The 19,740-nt window shown below is 31.7% G+C and overlaps 1 protein-coding gene across 1 annotated transcript in view; it reads left to right on the top strand.

Moving 5' to 3' along the window:
- Positions 1–19,539, top strand: part of LOC132940763 (uncharacterized) — a 45,934-nt gene extending 26,395 nt beyond the window's left edge. The window contains exons 3-4 of the mRNA XM_061008499.1: positions 12,394–12,616; positions 15,452–19,539. Coding sequence (XP_060864482.1) covers positions 12,394–12,616; positions 15,452–16,124 — 896 coding nt within the window. The 3' untranslated portion in view covers positions 16,125–19,539. The remainder of the gene's footprint in view (positions 1–12,393; positions 12,617–15,451) is intronic.
- Positions 19,540–19,740: the final 201 nt, after the last annotated feature.

Raw genomic sequence — 19,740 nt, 5'->3', positions numbered from 1 at the left:
TTGTGTGCAATTTAAGACGCGCGCACTCTGAGCCTGATTTATGTAATTTGAGTAAATGAAAAAAAAAACAATTTAGGACTTTTCTATTATATATAGGTATACGCTACGGGTAATATCAGGTTTAGGATAATTTCGATATTACCGGGTGGTTTACTGGTATAAGATAAAGTTCACCAAAAAGACATGAGTACAATGTCTTATCACAAAACGATTTGATTATTTTTTTCTACGTCCCCATTGTGTAATGGAATAATATCGTTTTAAATTATTTAAACAAATATTTTACTTGTGATAATAAATTAAAATCTATAGGTAAAAACAATTAGACGTCATAAATGAGTAGGTTTACATTTTTTTAATTCGTCGAAACTTACTCGTGTTATAAGGATATTAATTCAGCTCGAGGTTGAAATTAAGATTGGATGGACTAAGTGCAATTTTGTTCTATTTTCGGTACTTTTAATTAAGTCATAAATCATATAATTAATAAAATATTTAAAAACTCCACAGGTATTACGCGCAACATGTATTCTGCATTACTGTACCTACGCATATGAAAAATCATATACTGTTTATCATTTAATATTTACACAAATTTAAACCAATTCATAAAAGTATGAAACCTATGATTACAAACCATCGTTCCACAAAAATTATTTTCAATAAAATCTTAACTTGCTATTACAATACCTAAAATAAATTAAATGTACACTACCTACAGTATTTTAAAATATTATTGGCTGACCATAAAACAACGTGGTTTCATCTCTTTACTATTATAAACAAATCGATCAGCTTATCAGTGGAACTTCCATTATCTTAAGTTCCGTCTTCTTTGCTAAACCCAATGACTACTATGTTTTTACCTATATTAAATAATTATATTCTCCACATTGTGATTGGTTGGTATTATAGGAAAAATCGATTTTTGTTCATGGTTGTCAATGAAAAAAAAGCCACATTTGTACTGATATACATATATATATTATACTGTAGACAAACCATTAGTGTCAGAAAGATGGAGGTCGTGGGTGATTCGGAAACATTTACAAGTATATAGGTAGTCAGTTTTTTTATATTCTCCCGCTCGTCATGTGTATTATTTGTTTTTAATTTCAAACGCTATATTGGTGAACAATGTAAACATATAAAGCATTTCGTCGATTTTCAATGGAGTTGCCGTTACTTTGTGTATATGGTTTAAAAAAAAATTAATAAAATGAAAAGAAAAATAATAACCAAACGTGATGTGCACCCAAAGAGCATCGAATCGAAAAGGGTTATTATAATAATAGTTGTTATATACCATACGATATTAGGATATGTTGTTCTAAAAAAATAATGGTAATAAAAAACCAAACACGGAATTTGATCTAAATGTTACGTTTATGCGTTCTATGAAATGAAATGAAATATAATACAATAATATGTCCATTATTATTGTTCTGTAATATTAATATAATATGTCCATGCACGTATCAAATTGTCTGAAATATTGCTGCATGAACCTAATGGGGCATATTTTATTCAACCGATGTAGGTTAGTTTTTTGTTTATATTTTACTACAGAATATTGTACGAATCATTATCAGTGGTTTTTAGCCGTTCAGTTTCGAGTATAATTTCCTGTTCCCTAATGCACACATGTTGAGAGGGTCATATTCAGCGACCGGAAGCCCAAGCACTTCAAAACTATTAAAATATGCACACATTCTGTTTAACGAGCAACCGTAACGATATCGGTTTAAATTATAAACATAATTTATTATTTTCAAATATATGAAACAACGTTTAACGATATTATTTATTTATTCGAGTGAAAAAAATTTATACTTTCAATTACTACAATGAACAATAAAATGTTGTTTTTTTTTTCATAATTCCAACAGTATATGAGTGTTTTAATATTTTATTATTGTTACTAAACGTTAACATAATATTACATAATATAAAAAAATTATCGTTGTGCTGTAAGTTTTAATTAAAAATAATTTAAAAGCTTGTTTGTTGTGTATACCTAACCTATATAACACAACTATATATAAACAATTCAAAAAACAGTTTATCGTAAAATGTTTTGTTTTTTTTTTTAAATAATCGAATTTCATGTGGATTTTATTATATGGTAAACGATTATATTAAATGGCTTGCAAAACTATAAATATATATAGATGTGTATACTATAATAAATAATAATACTATTTTCTTTACGGATCATCTTGCTGACGTGTGAGAGAAGGCCAAAAAAATCTGAGCCATCAATAGTAACAATACAGGTAATGCCTATATATATTCTAATTGTGGAACACGCGGAGTTGCGGAGATTATTATTCATTTTAATATTATAATCCGTGATATCATGTACGTTTTTGTATTTATTTATTTATGATAAGTATCTAAAAAAAAAAAATCAACACCGAACGCCAATTATTATGATTGTAACGGCGGTAGTCTTGTTTACGCGTTTAAAAATGTAATAAAGACGGCAAGTAAATGTATGTGTGTTCTGAATAATGAGAACGCGCGCGCGAAGAAAAAAAAAGAATTAAAAAAACTTAATATTATTATATATAATGTAATGAATATAATATATAATGTGCTCGCGATGTCCACCGCGACGGACTACTTCTTAAGAATTCTGATGGCCTAAATTAAAAAAAAAATACAAACAATAAATATGTAATAATACAATTCGCCGCGATTGAAAATCACGACCGCACGCGCTTGTACACGTAGATAGGTATTGTAATTTTTGTTATAATATTACGCCTATCTATATATTCTTCAGTGTTATTCTATATGTACCTGAGCGTGCGGCCATCGGTCGTCATCCAGCGCAAGCAACAAGTATAATAGCTATAACTATAGCATCGGTTCCGACAACAATGTAATTATATAGATTATATTATTATATTAAAATAGTCAGTCCAGTTTTCAACTAACGAAGAGAAATGTTTTTATACTAGTTTATACCTAGTATTACATTTTTTGAAGAAAACATTTTTTTATTGTATAAAATATATCAAACAGTTTAATATAGTTATATGCATTTTAAGTTAATACGAATGGAATTGAGTGGCGTATATAGTACTATAATATTATACTTTAACAATATTCACCGACTATCCACTACCCTGCGGCTTCGTCACTCGACTCATCGTAACTCATCTCAACTTTAAATACTTAATAGTAATCCAGTACTCTTCAATTATCTATGTTTGTAGTGAATTATAAATAATTTCAAACAATATTTTGCTTCATAGAATATGTTATTTAAAATAAAAGTTGCAATTAGAAAAATAAAACAATTGTCGAAATCAGAAAATTATAAAAGTAGTTATACTTCATAATAATGGAATGAGAGAACGAGCAAATGTCGTGTTTTTTTTTAAAACGTCCTAGTTACACACAATTTCATCCGAATTGTATTTTTAAAAAAAGATCTTATCTCCCAAAGTCCGAACCATCATAATATACGCTTTGGTCAGCATTTCGGCGTTCTGCTCGTGTAATTACATTTGCCGGCCCTAGAAATAATCTCAAATACAATGTCGTATATCCGTATTATTGTGTATTATATTACTCGATAAAGCATGCCTTTCAATAAAATCCTCGACTTAAAAAAATAATAATAGTGCGACGTATACACGTTATAATAACTGTATATATAATATGTGCACACGACGATGATGGTCGTGTTATTATTGTTATTTATGGTTATTATTATTATTATTATTAAGCGTCATCGTCGCCTCCCCGTGTTTATTTTTTGTGTCCCAGCGTGTGGGCTGCACACGCATTTAACTACACGTTATTGGACGATTATTATTATTTTCACGTATACGGGGACATTGTGTTTATATTACATATTATACATGTATACATGAAATAATGTCTTTTACCGCGCGCATGCAATTGTTGTAGGAGGAGACAAGAGGAAACCGTCACCGGCGGCGCCGGACAATATAATATATAACTCGCGGTCAAGAAAATAAAAGAGAAAAAAAAATCGAAAATAATTATTGCACTTTCGTCACGTTTTATTCGATCTGAATATTTGACATATTTTTTAATGATTGTGAATGACACACACGCACACATTAACCACAGTACATGCCTACACACACAAAGTAACCTAATTACTGTTCGAATCTAATGTATACGCGCGTATATTAATACCACATATAAATCATTTGAAAAAATCCTCAGTTTTTTTTTTATAGCAATCCGCCGCGGTGCACTACTTACATAATTACATACAATGTGACACTATACCCTACTAGTAACGGTATCAAAAACATATACTACATTGAAAACTGAATCGTTGGTGTTTTTTGTCTAGGATATAATATTATTAGGCATGACTTATTATTATTGTTGTGCATCTATATGGACAAATTGAGAGTTTGTCGAATTGAAAAATTTAGATTTTAAATAGTATGTAATATTTACACCCCCCAAAAATATGTTGACTATTTTTTAATACAAGTTCTGGATAGTTTATTTATATACTTTGATTCTGGGCCGAATGAGTAAAGTATCGAATTTTACAATAATACGCCTTTTTTTACGTTTGACACTTTGTGGGGTAGTAAAAATTTAGAAAAAGTTTCACACAGTACATCAATAAATTGCAGGAAACTGAGCACACATTGTACTTGAGAAATTCCATTTTTTGAATTTCCCAATTTAAAAAGTCACGAAAAACAACAACAAAAAAACACGATAAACTTATTTGAGCAACTACTCGTTTTTAACGAAATCTGGACCTTTTTTAGGTATCCGAGTTTTTTCAACTCAGATTCTTTTTATGAATTCGACAATACTTTTTTGGCGCTCCAACAAATCTGATAGATGTAAAAAACTAAAAACAGACTATTCTATCCATGTGGTGTTTAAACTGAAACTAAATTATGAAATGGTTTTGCTTATATGAATAATACATTCGAAAGATTGATGGATGTGTGATATTTCATTATAATATACATATATCATATAAAGCGTGTGTCCACAGCAGGGGGTTAACTGAAAAGCTTTTCTAAGGGGCCAAACATTTGGTTTAAAATTAGTTTAAATGATTGACGTTTAATAATAGTTCCCTTTGTTGCAATCATGAATTCTGTATTTCTGTCAACTTATATACTATTTTATATTCCTTAGATACATTTATTATAGGTACCTAATATTATTTGTTACAATTAAATTATAATATTACGATCCTTGAATTTGTACAACAGTAACAATGGGCATTGTAAATTAAATAATAATCGTAAAAAGGGAAAAGGGAAAAAACAAGTGAACGCTACACTTTCATCAATTGTTTCTATTAACTATATATGTTTATTAGATGCATCAAATAATACGATCACGATTTGCTACATAAAACTTTTTAGTTTTTGATTGATTTTACTTGGTTGCGTCAATTTTCAAAGAGTTTTAATTTATACTTTTTCTAAACACATATAGCAGTACTTTTAAACAATACAACGTCTGTTTGATGTTAAACACTATTTCCTTACTTTCTGTAATATTTTAGTTTCTATACAGTTTGAATTCGAAAATTAAAAATTTTGTTGATAAGTGTAAAGTATAACAAAATTTCAATTTTAAATAATTTCACAACGTGAACGTAGTGTCTATAATTTATGAGCGATAAATTCAATTACGTGGTATTATATTGTTATAGAGTTTGATAAGGATATGATAAAATGTTATGACATTTTACTCGCTTAAAAGTTTTAATAATGTGTACTCGTTCCTCTCATCAGAAAAAAAAATCCAAACTCAGAATAAACTTCTATTGAATATTGTTATAAAAGATTAATTGGATTTTTTAAAATAACTACCCAATACAAAGTTCAACCAAAGTTTGTAGAAGACAGGTTAATTAAATACGCCGCACGACCGCGACGTGAACGGAAAGCGTATATATAAATTATAAATTGAACTGCTTGAAATATCCTCAAATATAAATAACGATGAACGCATACGATTTGTTTAATATGGATATACAATTTTGAAACTACCGAACACAGATTTAACGGTGTTCGCAAAGTATTTATACATAAACTATATACTTGTACCCATACACGACTACACGTTTATTTTAATAAGCAGACGTACATAATATATGTTATCAAACGCCTCGTGTTAAATTTTTGTGTTGAAATTCAACGCTTTTATCCGTTCGCTGTATAAAGGGGGAATTTTCGAAACCGGAATTTTTGGTTTTTGAGAAGCGCGGTTGGAAACTCACGTCTTCGTCAAAGTTTGTCTCGCACATATTCGGAGCACGCACACAATGCAACATAACATTTTACACTGTACAATAATAATAGTAGGTATAATATACAATGTACTGCAGCAGTTTCTCCTCGAGCAAAGACATAGGTACCTCCTATACCACCTACATATAATATAAATAATAAAAATATAGAAACCGCGGACGACGACGACGACGACGACGACGACGTGCGGACTCGATGCGTCGTCGGGCCGTATCGATCTCTATCAATTGTTTCCGTGGTCGGCACGCACACAGATATAATATAACTTAGATTATAATATTAAAATATTATTTAGGATGCGCGTAGAAGTGAATTATATCCAAAGCGTAAAATATACGACGCGTAACGGTGCAGGCTTATGAGCGAATCGATGGCCGACGATGAAGGAAGAGTGGGAACATATTTGCAATTTACGCACATTATATTGCGTGTGTGTATGTGTGTATAAGATTTATTGTATACAAACGATAAACTTGTATTATGACGGTTTTGAATAGAGTTTAGGCGGCGACACAGCTGCCGAGTCGCTGCGGATTTTTCCAAATCGGCAGCGCGTAATTGTGCGCGACGAAGATGTCATCTCCGCGCGTACATGCAAGCCGAATAGTGGAAATCGATCGGCCGTATCGCTGGTTGATACATATATAATATATAGGTACTTATATAATATAAATATAGTAATTATTATAAACTCGACCGGATTTGCTCGTATTTATATAGACTATATACGCCGTATAATGTTTATTTATATAATATTATATCGATATAGAGCGCGATAACGCTGTACTATAATATATATATATGTTGTAGCCCGAAAAACTGTAGGTACCTATACCGACCTATAGAAAACACAATAAACACGCGTCACATTATTTTTTATCACATTGCCGGAACGGACTCGAACAGTCGCTCGATGAGCTTTATGGATGGGATGACTTTTTTTTGTCCTAATTAATTCGGGTGTGGTGGCATTAACAACATTATAAATTAGAGAGAATAACAAAGTTTTCACTTGGGCCCGAGAAATTGGACCCACCTCTCCAATGTGCGTTGTATTATACATAATTTATTTATTATTTATAGATATTTGCATGAATGATTAACTAGAAACGTAAAAGCTAATTTCGGGTGTACAATGCTTCTCTCGTATTCTGTTTCTTAGATTATTATCCATGTTTACTTCATAATTTATATTTTTCTTCACTGTCACATAGATTTTTAATACTATCGGAGTCGGGCGATAACGCGAATAACATCAAAACATTTAGTAATATCATTGATTATAAATACTAGTATTTATAATCAATGGTAATATATTAATAAGTAATAACTAATATAAAAATATTGCATTAGTTTTGCAATACGTACCTACTAATGTGTTTTGATTTTTATTTCTGAGTGCTAATTACATTTAATGAAAAAAAAATGTTCGTTTCGACCTGATTTACATTTAATTTCTGGTTTCATAATTTCAAATTATTTTTATGAAATTTTACGACGTATTCGTTGTTTTCTGAAATTTGAAAACAATACTCACGTTTAATATACCTAACCTAATTCATGAACATGTAATAAAATCGAAATTTACAAAAATAAAAATGTGTTTTTAGGATTTTCTAAACGCTTATTGAATAGGAAAATCGAGATAAACCGCAAAACTAGAATCGTTTTTAGAACGCAACTGTTGGTATTTTACAGATAGTTTACAGCATTACAGCTTGTATAGCCAATAACTATATAGTGTCTGGCCTACAAAACAAAGGATGTTATAGTTTCATTTATTTTTCATCCGGTGGGTTGTCGGTTGACGTGAATTCATTCTGTATTATGTCTGGCAATTTTCGATAAACTGGTGAATCAACCATATTTTAGAATGGAGCGATAAATGTACCTATTCGTTTTACAACGATCATAAGTGATTGTTTTTTTACGTCACTTTTATGAGCATGCTATAAAATACAACTTTGACCAACTTCAACCATCTTTGCAGGCGATTTCTGGTAGAATATCGGATTTCGTTGGTACTTAAGGGAAGGGGGGATATTATAATGATTCACCAAGCATGCATTATCTCAATTTTTCTTTCATAATGTATTCCTTCAAATTCTGATCATTGGAATTTTTAAATATACCTACTCAAGGACCATATTTTAAATTGTTTAGATTTATAAGGATTGAATAATACAATTTTTATAGTGGGAGTATATACGCTTTTAATTGAATACAAGGTTCCTCATAAACTGTTCTTACGAAAACAGTGTATTATAACTATCAAAAATACATAGGAACATTTTTTTTAAGTCAAATATAAAGTGTTATCTAAAAAATAGAGACTGAGAGACACGCCATTGGAGATGAGCTTAGAATCGTTTTTCGTATGAAATGATTTATTATTGAATTTAAATTTAAAATAACCATTCCAGAGATTTGCTCTATGATGAGGTACTTGAAATCTACTATTAAGCAAAGTGACTTCCTCAGTTTTTTTTTTAAAATGTATATTGTTACATGTTGAACTCATGTGAATATAATGCACATATTAACACGTATGTAAATAATAAAAAAATATATATCATAATAATATAAGTACCTATAATAATGATAAAAAAAAATTAATTTAGATCTATGTACAAATATCTAAGCATTTGATCTTATATAATTATACATCAAATTAACAGTCCTCTACAGATAGTAGACATATTAATTAATTTTGTGACATTAAGTATTTGATCTGAATATATTATTACAAATACTAGTTTGCTATACATATTTTCAAAGTACCTATTATACCTACCTACATACATGTATTTGCATTTTTAGGTGTCTGTAAAGGGACTTTATAGCTTATCACAACTATATTTTATATAATCGCATGTCAACCTATCATTTCTGCAGCACCAAAAATAATATATAATATCATTATAGTTTATAATAATATATATACCTAGTATAGTTTATTTCGTTACGTTTTTGAGATGGAATAGGATCGCAGAAATGGCTGTAACGCATCAGAAAACGTCTTGCGGAAAATGTCTGGCGTTGTCGTATGCACGTCACCCCGGGGTCCTCTGCACACACACACACACACATACATATATACATACATACATACATACATACATACATACATACATACATACATATATACATGTATATATATTATATTTTATATAACTATATTGCGTTCAAGACTCAGCTCGTAGCTTCTGAGCCGCCGTTATTTTATATCATGTATACCATTACGAGTACCTATTTTGTAAATACATAAATATACATTGGTATACGCATTATGCAGAGTATACCAGTCTAGAAAGTTTGGGAACCCCAAGATTATTCGTAAACGGCGGCCTGGTTGATCGCGCACGGTATCTATACCTATATATGTGATAACACGCCGCGATTAATTTAATTAACCATTCGTTAGTTTAAGACTATGCAAGTCATATGTGCCTAACTACAACTGCTGCAAAGTATTATCGCGGGTTGGCTTTACACGGAAAATTTAGCGTCTCTGCAAACTTTCTAGACACGCATCTATTATTGCTCGCCTATAATTATAAAGTTATCTACGTATCGCATAATATTATTATTCACTGTATCCGACGTGTGTGAATCGATCAGAGAGTATACAATCCCCGCCGATCACTTGATGTGTTTTTTTTTTTTGTTTTTCTGTATACATTTTTTCTTTCGTATATACGCGTTCCGTCTACAAGACTACCGTAAGACGTATGTTGTTTTCACAAACCAACCCTATCGGTTACGGTGCGTTGCAGAAACACTCCTTTCTCTCTTTCTTTCGATGTAATATATTATAATATGCTAGAAAAACAACAGACCCCGATGTTTACACACACGACAGCTAGTAGATAGCTCAATACCTATACCTATGCGGATATTCAGGTATATATATGTATACTATTATACTCGTATATAATTGGTTTGCGTATGCAAATAGCGCAGGCATAGATATACAACAGTATAACGTTATTCGTTATCATTTGTTTTTGAAAACAATTTTCATTATGCTTAAGATGGTACCACCATACCTGAATACCTCATATAGCTATATAGGTACCTAATAATAATAGCATGTACCATTGTACCTGTTAATTTTAAAAACGCCAAATCAAATATCCATTGCGGCTAAGCACCGTTGAATAAAAACAAATAAACGGAGGCAACAAATTTTACTGTAGATATATTAGATATATAGGTATCAAGCACGTGTGTTGGTGTTATTTTGGAAAATTTAATTTAGATTGTCTTATTGCTCTTGCATAGTATAGGTACAGGAAGTGCGAAATTTTGAGTGTATAAGGTAGAACATAACATTTATGCAACCGTAAGAAAACGGTAATCGTACAAGAACAGTATTATAATATATATTATATATTTGTATAGTACTATGGCGCATACAATGTACTTACTACGTAAATATATATATGTTTAATATGAAATATTGCTTATGCATAAATATTATAATATATGTACCGTACCTATGTATAATGTAAATTCCTGTACATATAGATTAATATTGTACATATATTAGGATTTTCTTTTTTGTATACAGATTATTACGCAAACAAATGACTATTAAAAACACGGAATAATATCCCACGAACAGCTTGTGCGTGCACTGTGCGCATGAGGGAGAACTATATTATGATATAATATTATACGTCCTACTGCGTTTTAGAACGTCCCGCCGTCGTCATCATTCGAAAAATACAATATTATAATCATAAATTTGCATTTCACGGAAATATCTGAAATCTACATATCCGTAACACTTATATTATATAGGTACAAGTGTACAACTCCTACCTACGTTCGGATTTGTAAACTTTGTATTTTACCACGGGGCTTAGGCCACGAGAGAGAATTTTTTACACACAATATTATATAAATAACACTTTTTACGTCAAGTTACCCCATAATATATAGGATGATCCATCAAACACGGTGCTCAATCCTGCATTTTATGCTTTAACTATAGGTTTATTCAAATTCTGATTTTTGGAATTCCTTAGAACACTTATGGCTCATACGCATTAAGTTACTTAGATTTGGCAGGTATATATAACAGGTATATAGCAGGTTATATTATATAACATTTTTTTTTTTTTTTTTTGAATTGAGAACAATTTTTAAAACATGTTAGCAGATCTAAATTAAAATTCAATCGAGAAGTTTCTGAATTATCAATCTTTATTTTCTAATAGTGCATGCCAATAAGTTTGGAATATGATATGAGGGCTAATGGTTCTACATAAAAGTATATAACATTAAGATTATATAGATAATTATGTTACGATAAATGAAGTGCAGAAAATAGCGTTATTTATTGACCAAAATATCAAATACATAGACAATTGTATCATTGTTAAACAATAGGTTTTCACGTGTATCTCAAATAATATGAATTGAAACTTGGTGGAATGTATTTGTTAAAATTCAAAACGATGTTTTATTATTATATTATGTTATAACTTATTTGTTTTTACAAGAAGTACTTCCGTAACATTTACTGTTTCACAACTTGTCAGCCCCCCGGCAGGTACAACGTTTATTGTTGAAATCAGTCTTGCAATGGCACCGCAGATACCCTAAAGGCCCACAACATAACTTACAATCCAGGGTAGAAGTTAGAACCACCTGCGGTTTTCGCTCATGTTTGATTCATCATGCGATTGATGGTTTACTGAACCTGACTCGTCCAGTTACAGCCAAATAGTTAATTATAAATAATTTATAAATATCCGGTATCGGTATTAAACTCGTTATTATTATCAACATTGATTCCTATTCTATATGGTTATTAACGTGATTTACTAAAATGATCACGATTCCCACATTTGTAGGGAAATAATGTCAATGAATTAACTATTTATATATTCCGATAGGTATATTTCAGACAAATTAGTATTCATAAAAAACTATCTGATTGATAATTTTCAAAAAATAAGAAACTTCTTTTTTTCAGAACTTAACTTGCCACAGGATAAATTAATAAAAATCTCAGAATTCGAAAATAAGATCTTTGAGTTGGATTTGTGGGTTTAGAAACTATTGTTATTGTTTTAATATCATTATTATTTTTTAGCACCCGAACGAATTTTCAAAATATCCGTCGACGATAACGACGATGACGACGAGGATGATATCGCAGAAGGCAGTGGTGGAGATTTGAATTTCACGACTACGGAGCCGACGACCAGCAGCGCCCCACCGACTGGCCCGAAAAAGTGGCCGACCGAAATCAACATCACGTGCTACGCCGCCGGCATGCATCCCGAGCCATCCATGAGCATTTGGGTGAATGGAGTGTACGTATTTTATATTATATAATTACCTACTACGATATATTATTATTTCTCCTCGTATATTTCTACTTTATGGGTACTTGCGGCTTTTGTTTACGCCGTTTTCGACTTTTCTTCCTAAAAAAAAATACATTTTTAATATACCTACAAAGTTATAATTCCTACTTCCATCCACCCCGATTCCTCCTCATGCTCTTCCGCTGCTCACCGCATGTCCTTACGCCGTGATTATAATAAAATAATACTATGCGTGCCCGTCGGTGATGTAGACGAAAAGACGCGCGTGGCAAACACCCGAAATAATTAAATTCCATAAACCCACGGGTAAAAGCACTATACTATTATTATGTTTGAGGTTCCGAATTTCTTTGACTCTAAGTGGTTTCCATTTTTCGAAAAACAGATCGCGCAAGAATGTAGTGCACATATTTTATAATTTACTTTACTCTCCGCCGTCGTCATCATGTGATCAAAAACCATGTTTGTTCTGCATTTTACGTCTGTGGGTTTTAGTGAAATCGTATATTGTGCGGATATTTATCTAATTGTTATAATATACCTATGATGTTATATATTTTATGTTGTTAGGTATTATTTTAATATGTAGATTGGACACACTACGTTTACAGTAAAATTATACAGTAAAAAAAACACCGTTTAATTCCATTCTGCAATTCTAACTACAAAATTACGCACGTTTTTTCCGATTCAACACCGGTGACGTTCATAAGTAAAATTTAATACATACAATAGTCACCTGCTATAATAGGTAGAAAATCGGATAGTTTTGATGTACCGTAAAAAGTTACTTAAAAAAAATCTATAATTCTATCAATAGAAAGCTGTTAGCCAATGCAGAGAAAAAAATCATCCGAAATAATATTATGACATGCTATTTCTATGATATAGGCACAAAATATCGTTTATTAGGGTTCAGATGAAATTCAGTTTCATAATTTTATACGTGGAAATGCATGGCAACACTTATATTAGTAAAATTATTAGGTTTATAATTGTATCACTTATCTACCTACCACCAGTGGCAAATATACGCGCCAAAACAATATGAGAAAAAAATTAATTGTGTAGTACAAAAGCGCCAAAATCCCAGATACATGACATTGTGTGCTTCACTCCTAATATTAAATTTAGAACTAGGTATGTTGTTCAAAAACACCAAACGTATAATCTTAATCAACGAATGTATTATTATATTATTATTATATCGTATTATCTGGTTACGAATTGTTGTGCTATAACATTTTATTGTTAGTACCAATAATAAGGTATACAATAGTGACAAGTACATTTTATAAAACCAGTAGCGTGTAATGCATAGAAATATGCATTTTGTTTGATGAACAAAAATGTAGGTTTTTACAATTATAAATAGTATATATTATCATAGATTCTTGATGATTTTCAATATTTTAAAATATAAAAATATTAATAATGGTACAGGTTACTTTTTTTACATCTTTGGCGCTTATGTCATGCAGTCGGTACCACATAATTATTATCTTATTTGCCACCGAAAAATAACTTCCTAACACATTTCATAAAGTAATCGATTCAAATGAAATTTATTTCAACACGTGTGGCAAAATAGTAGTGTAATCAACAATGGCACAGACAATAGTGAACTGGATGTATAATCCAATCCAACACCTATCTCCGACATAGGAAATAGCGTTATTAACTATTTGACGTTATGTGAAACAATACTTTGTACGTGTAATATTCAGTCCAGTGAATATAATATAGTTTAAACACCCTTCGAACGTAGATAAAACGATACACGTGTGTGTGGCTGTGTAGATTCGTTAGTCACTGTTGTCGTTTTACCCGGATTATTATCTTTGGCGGCAACAAAATAAACATGGTGGTATATGGCACACACTGTGCGCACGTCACACACTCTATCACACACACACACACACACACACAAACTCTATTCAATTACAAAATACCAATTACGTGGGTTAAACTACTTTGTAATTATGAGGGTAGTCCTTTGAGCGAAAAATACACGTGTCCTGATCGTAAACACGTTAAAAACTAATCACATTTTATTTTTTTTATGTATAGATATGTTAGGTTATTCGAAAAGCATCAGTTGCGTATATTGAAGACATATTTTCTTAACTTGAAAATAATATCATGGTATAAAATTTCAAGTATATCAAAATTGTGTTATAAAAAATGTGTAGGAACGATTTCGGGTGAAAGCCGATCTTGTCATGCTACATAGTTTATGCGCAGATTGCGGTTTGTTTGATGTGACAGTAATAAAGTGCAATAACTACGATAGCGATTTAAAAGGTTGAATGAATATAATATAATATAGGTACCTCTGAAAATAAAAATTATATCCGTGACACTTTTGATAGTGTCAAATATGATCACAAAATGTATTTGTTTATATAAATTGTAAAATTTGGTCGTATAGGTCCGTTAAAATCGAACAGAAAACAAAGCTCACGTCTTTTTGGCAAAATACCATTGTTCTTTTACAATTATTATATCCGTGCATATATTTTTAAAATAATATATTTGTTTTGTGTTTCTCAGTCGTGAGGTTTTTAGTGCCATAAACCATAGGGTTTAAATTATAATTTAGACACTGTTAGCGATTGAACTTGACACTTATGAAATAAGATTGCTAAACCATTGTGGCATTGTTTACCTACTAAGAGCGTCAATTTATATTATAATAATACTAATACAATATTATATGATATCTATCATAATAATCATAATTACATAATATATGCAGTGCTACTTTATATTGATTGATAGTGTTTTTATTCTGTGTTATTGATTTCTGTCCGGGTGCAGGTCACTGGATTCCGTGACGTCGGTGGTCACTGAAGACGATGGGGACAACGACGAGAGCAATGACGGCGTCGCACAGACGACCACTGCGTCTATGACGACATCGACCACGACCACAACGACGACGACCACGGCCAAGCCAAAGGCGTTCAGGAACCGGTACAGGGGCAACAGGCCCGGCGAAGATGAGTACAAAAAGTACGCGGTTAGCGCCACTAGCGTGGTGTCGCTTAAGGACGCCGAGGAGTACCGGAACAGCAAGCCGCATCAGCACCAGCGCCGGCGGAACACCGTCGACGTGGAGTGCCGGTTGCGCGTGCCCGGCGACGGTGCCGGCAACGGTCACTGGAAAGCTGACCGGACGGCGGACCTCTATTACTCCGTCCGCAAGTCGGTGGCGTACAAGTACCGCAACGACCTACCGCCGCCCGGTGACGCGTTCGCCGCCGTGTCTTCAGCGTCTTCGGTGGCTGACGACGACGCCGACGACGCCGACACCTACGGCAACGGCAGTGACCGCGGTGCTGACAATAATGACGCCCCGAACGCCCAAGGCGCCGACGACGCCGCTATTTCCGGCGCCACCAGCGTCACCGCGTCCTTCTCCGCCGCCGTTGTCCGGTCGGTGCAGACGATCGCTGCTGCAGCCGTTGTTACCGCCGCCGCCCGACGTTAAGCCACGTGCGAAGTTTTCGCTCCTGTCCCGACCGCCTCCGCCACCACCACCGCCACCGCCTCTGACCCAATCGTGTGTAATGGTATTAGTGATAGTATTATATCATAATATGATAACATTGTAATTATGACGTAGTGACGCACTGTGTAACCCAATTTCCCGCATGTTTTTTTTCATTTCCAACCGACGACATGGTAAGCTCTGTTTAACCACCTCTACCTATGTTATATAGGTACTCTACAAATTATTGTCACCATATCGTTTATTATTAAAATATATCTACGATTCTGTTGTCCTCCCGCAGACGGGATGCTCACAATTTATTGTTTCACTTGCGTGGGCGGCAAAGTCCCATTAGGTGGCCCTCGGACCACATCCAATTCGAACAATCAACAATCCCATGCCTGGCTTCCCGTGCATCATACTTGCAGTCAATCAAATTCGTATCCGAGAGTAGAGTGTGCCCGGGCGCTTAGCCTTCCCCTCCGCTTCGCGTAACTTTTCGTCGTGTTCTTTACAGCCCATTTCCATCCTGCCCATCCTAAAATTGCTCGGACTTTGTATATTATGGCGAGTTCCGCTCGTTATAATTGCATACACGTAATTATAATTTACAACAATATTAAATATTGTTGATTTTAGATAGTTTTGTAGGAATAGTTTTCGTTTTTATTGCGACTGCTTTAGAATATCAAACGATTAATCGACTCTATTCAATTAAAAAAACAAAATAGATCCTCTTTTTAATAAAAACTTTTTTTTTAATCTTTTAATTAATAACATTACAATATAATATAGGTAGTAGGATTGATAATATTATGTAAATGATAATTTTCAAATAAGTACATATAAACCAAAATGTGTACCTACTGTACCTATATGCATCATTAACATGATAAATCGTTACAAAAAAATATTTAAATGAAAAACCACGACATTATGAGTTTTGTTTTTTTATAGAATCGAAAACCACTATATAAATGATCCGGGCACAGCTTAAGCGGATGACATCCAAAACGATTTTTATTAACCACAAAAATATTACCTCATAAAAGGAGTTTTTAATATATTATATTTTGAAAAAAATGATCACAGACAGTCTGAAAGCTTATTTAAAATGAAAATGAAGCGACTTTATACCTGTCTTATTAGAATGTTTGTGAGACGCGTCTATGCGCAGTTAAAAACGTCCAAATTGAATTTATAGAGTTCCGCCGTGTAAGTGGTTGTGATGTGATTTTGTTTCGATACGTTTCTATTACAATTTATTTACAAGTACTCCAACATCAATATAGGAACTAATTTAACCATAGTCATGGTAATTGTTTAGGAAACACGATTTAATCACACATTCACACTTCGTTGTCGGTTGTGACTTGTAAATAGTATCGTCGTTCATCGGAAACACGGGTATACATGCGAGTTGCGCATTCATCTTTCTATTGAGACATCGTTACCTCTCAAAACGAGTCTGATTGTCCGATAAACAATAACGGTGAAAAGATTCGTCGAAAATCGTCCATTGAAAAGTTTAGTGCAAGTCTAGTTGATCCGTCGAGATTTACGTAAGACGTTTCTGTTTTTATCTGAAAAATTGTGTTATTTGACTTCTCTGTCTCCAACATTTAACAAGCCTAATAATATTTCTTACTTTATATGAAATTAAAATCCGCCGAATTTTCACATTATACCTACATTGAATTGAATCATTCAAAAGTCGACAAACACCTATTTTAGAATATAATTCTCTAATGACGAGAATTTTAGAAAAACGTAATATACTATCTATGTGTTTGTGTTTTTACAGTTGATTAGGTGATGTTATACACCCGACTCCATCATTCTATTAAAAATCGTTGATCCACAAATAGTTTGTTTATATTTGTGGTTTTTGAACAACATTATTATACCGGATAACAAGTCGATTTAATGACGTTCGTGGATACGTGTTTAATTTCATTACCGTCATAGTGTGCATAAAGTTATAATAAATTTATAATTATTTAAAGTTATAACAACCATTGTATATTATGTGTGCGTACAAAATATCGAGACACGATCAAAACTGTCAACTACAGATGTAGTTGTATAATGTTTATGACATTTTTATTCCCCTCCGCAGGGTGAATTCAAATCGTTTTTGTATAATAAATATAAAATTTTGTGTATTTAATATAATAATATATACTTTTGTCGTGTTAGCACATACGCCGTTCTTACATGGAGTAACTATAAGTACACTATATTTCACTAGTCGGTTATCCTTATAATATTATGTTTGAATGATACACATTTTTTTCTTATTAAATCACGTTTTACGGCTATAATGATAAATTGTATAGTCACCACAGCTTTAGTTTTCCCGAATGTATAAACGATATTATCCACCTATATATTATTATAATCAAATCTCTTATTAATCATTTTTATGAGTATTGGCATTTTGCAGATGTCTTAATGTCTTACGGGTTTATGTCTTTCCTCATCCCCACAGCTTTATGTTATTATAACTATTTTTACTATTATTATTATTATATTTATTGTAAATATGTAATTTTTAACACTATACCATCACTATTATGTACACGTTTCTAGTCTAAAATGATGTAGCGAAAAATTACATTTTTAATAATAGTTTATAGTTGACATTTAAGGATAATAATATGTTGTGTTAATATTACAATAATTTATTGTAGTCTGACACTACTATAAAAAAAAATATTATATTACTGTAAGCCTTTTTTGTTTGTTGAATTATTTGTATTATTGATTTTTGATTTCTCGTGATCTTTGGCTTAACAACCAAACGAGATATTTTAAATGTTTATTGTTATTAGTTATTACTTATTACGTATATCCTATTTATTATACTAATACCTACGAAATGCGCATTTCTAATTATATAGAAACTACTAGGCTAGACATACCAAAGAATAAAGATACATTTATATTGTATTGTACTACGCTCTATTGTAGAATATTATTTATGTATAATAATATTATATGATATCTGGCATAGAAGCTTATTATACTATACAACATAATTTCAATGTTTAAACATAATTTCAGTTAGTATTAGCATTAAGTTTCATGGTATATTATACAGTTGTATACATTTTACACTTAAAATCATAGTTTTACTATAGTGACGCGAAAACATAATAATATAGTTTTACCTTAGTAATATATTATTATACTATCTTATTATTATATAATCGATATTCAATGTATGTGTGTTTTATAAATTAATAAGATTAAAAGAAAAAACATAACTTAATTTATTATCTTCTTCTGTATAACAATAATAATAATATTGTTTGGATATAATAACTATAATATTATAAACCTGTTAATCATTTTACTATATTTTGTCGCATAATATAACTATATGAAAGTTGCGAATAAAATTTTTGTCAAAACATTTTTTTTTTTTTAGATGATATACCTACTCTGAATTTATAACGAGTACGTCTAACTAAGTGACATTCAGTGTTATTTTTTATTCGAAACCTGAAAACCGTATACTAACGATATGTATAGGTATAACACATATTTATAATTTCATCTACACCACTTTAAACGTTTAGGTGATGGTGTTAAACGTGAACATACTTAA

The sequence above is a fragment of the Metopolophium dirhodum genome, chromosome 3, assembly GCF_019925205.1.
Source record: "Metopolophium dirhodum isolate CAU chromosome 3, ASM1992520v1, whole genome shotgun sequence".
Classification (NCBI taxonomy): domain Eukaryota; kingdom Metazoa; phylum Arthropoda; class Insecta; order Hemiptera; family Aphididae; genus Metopolophium; species Metopolophium dirhodum.
Note: the sequence above shows the minus strand (reverse complement) of the source record. Positions and strands in the feature narration are given on the sequence as shown.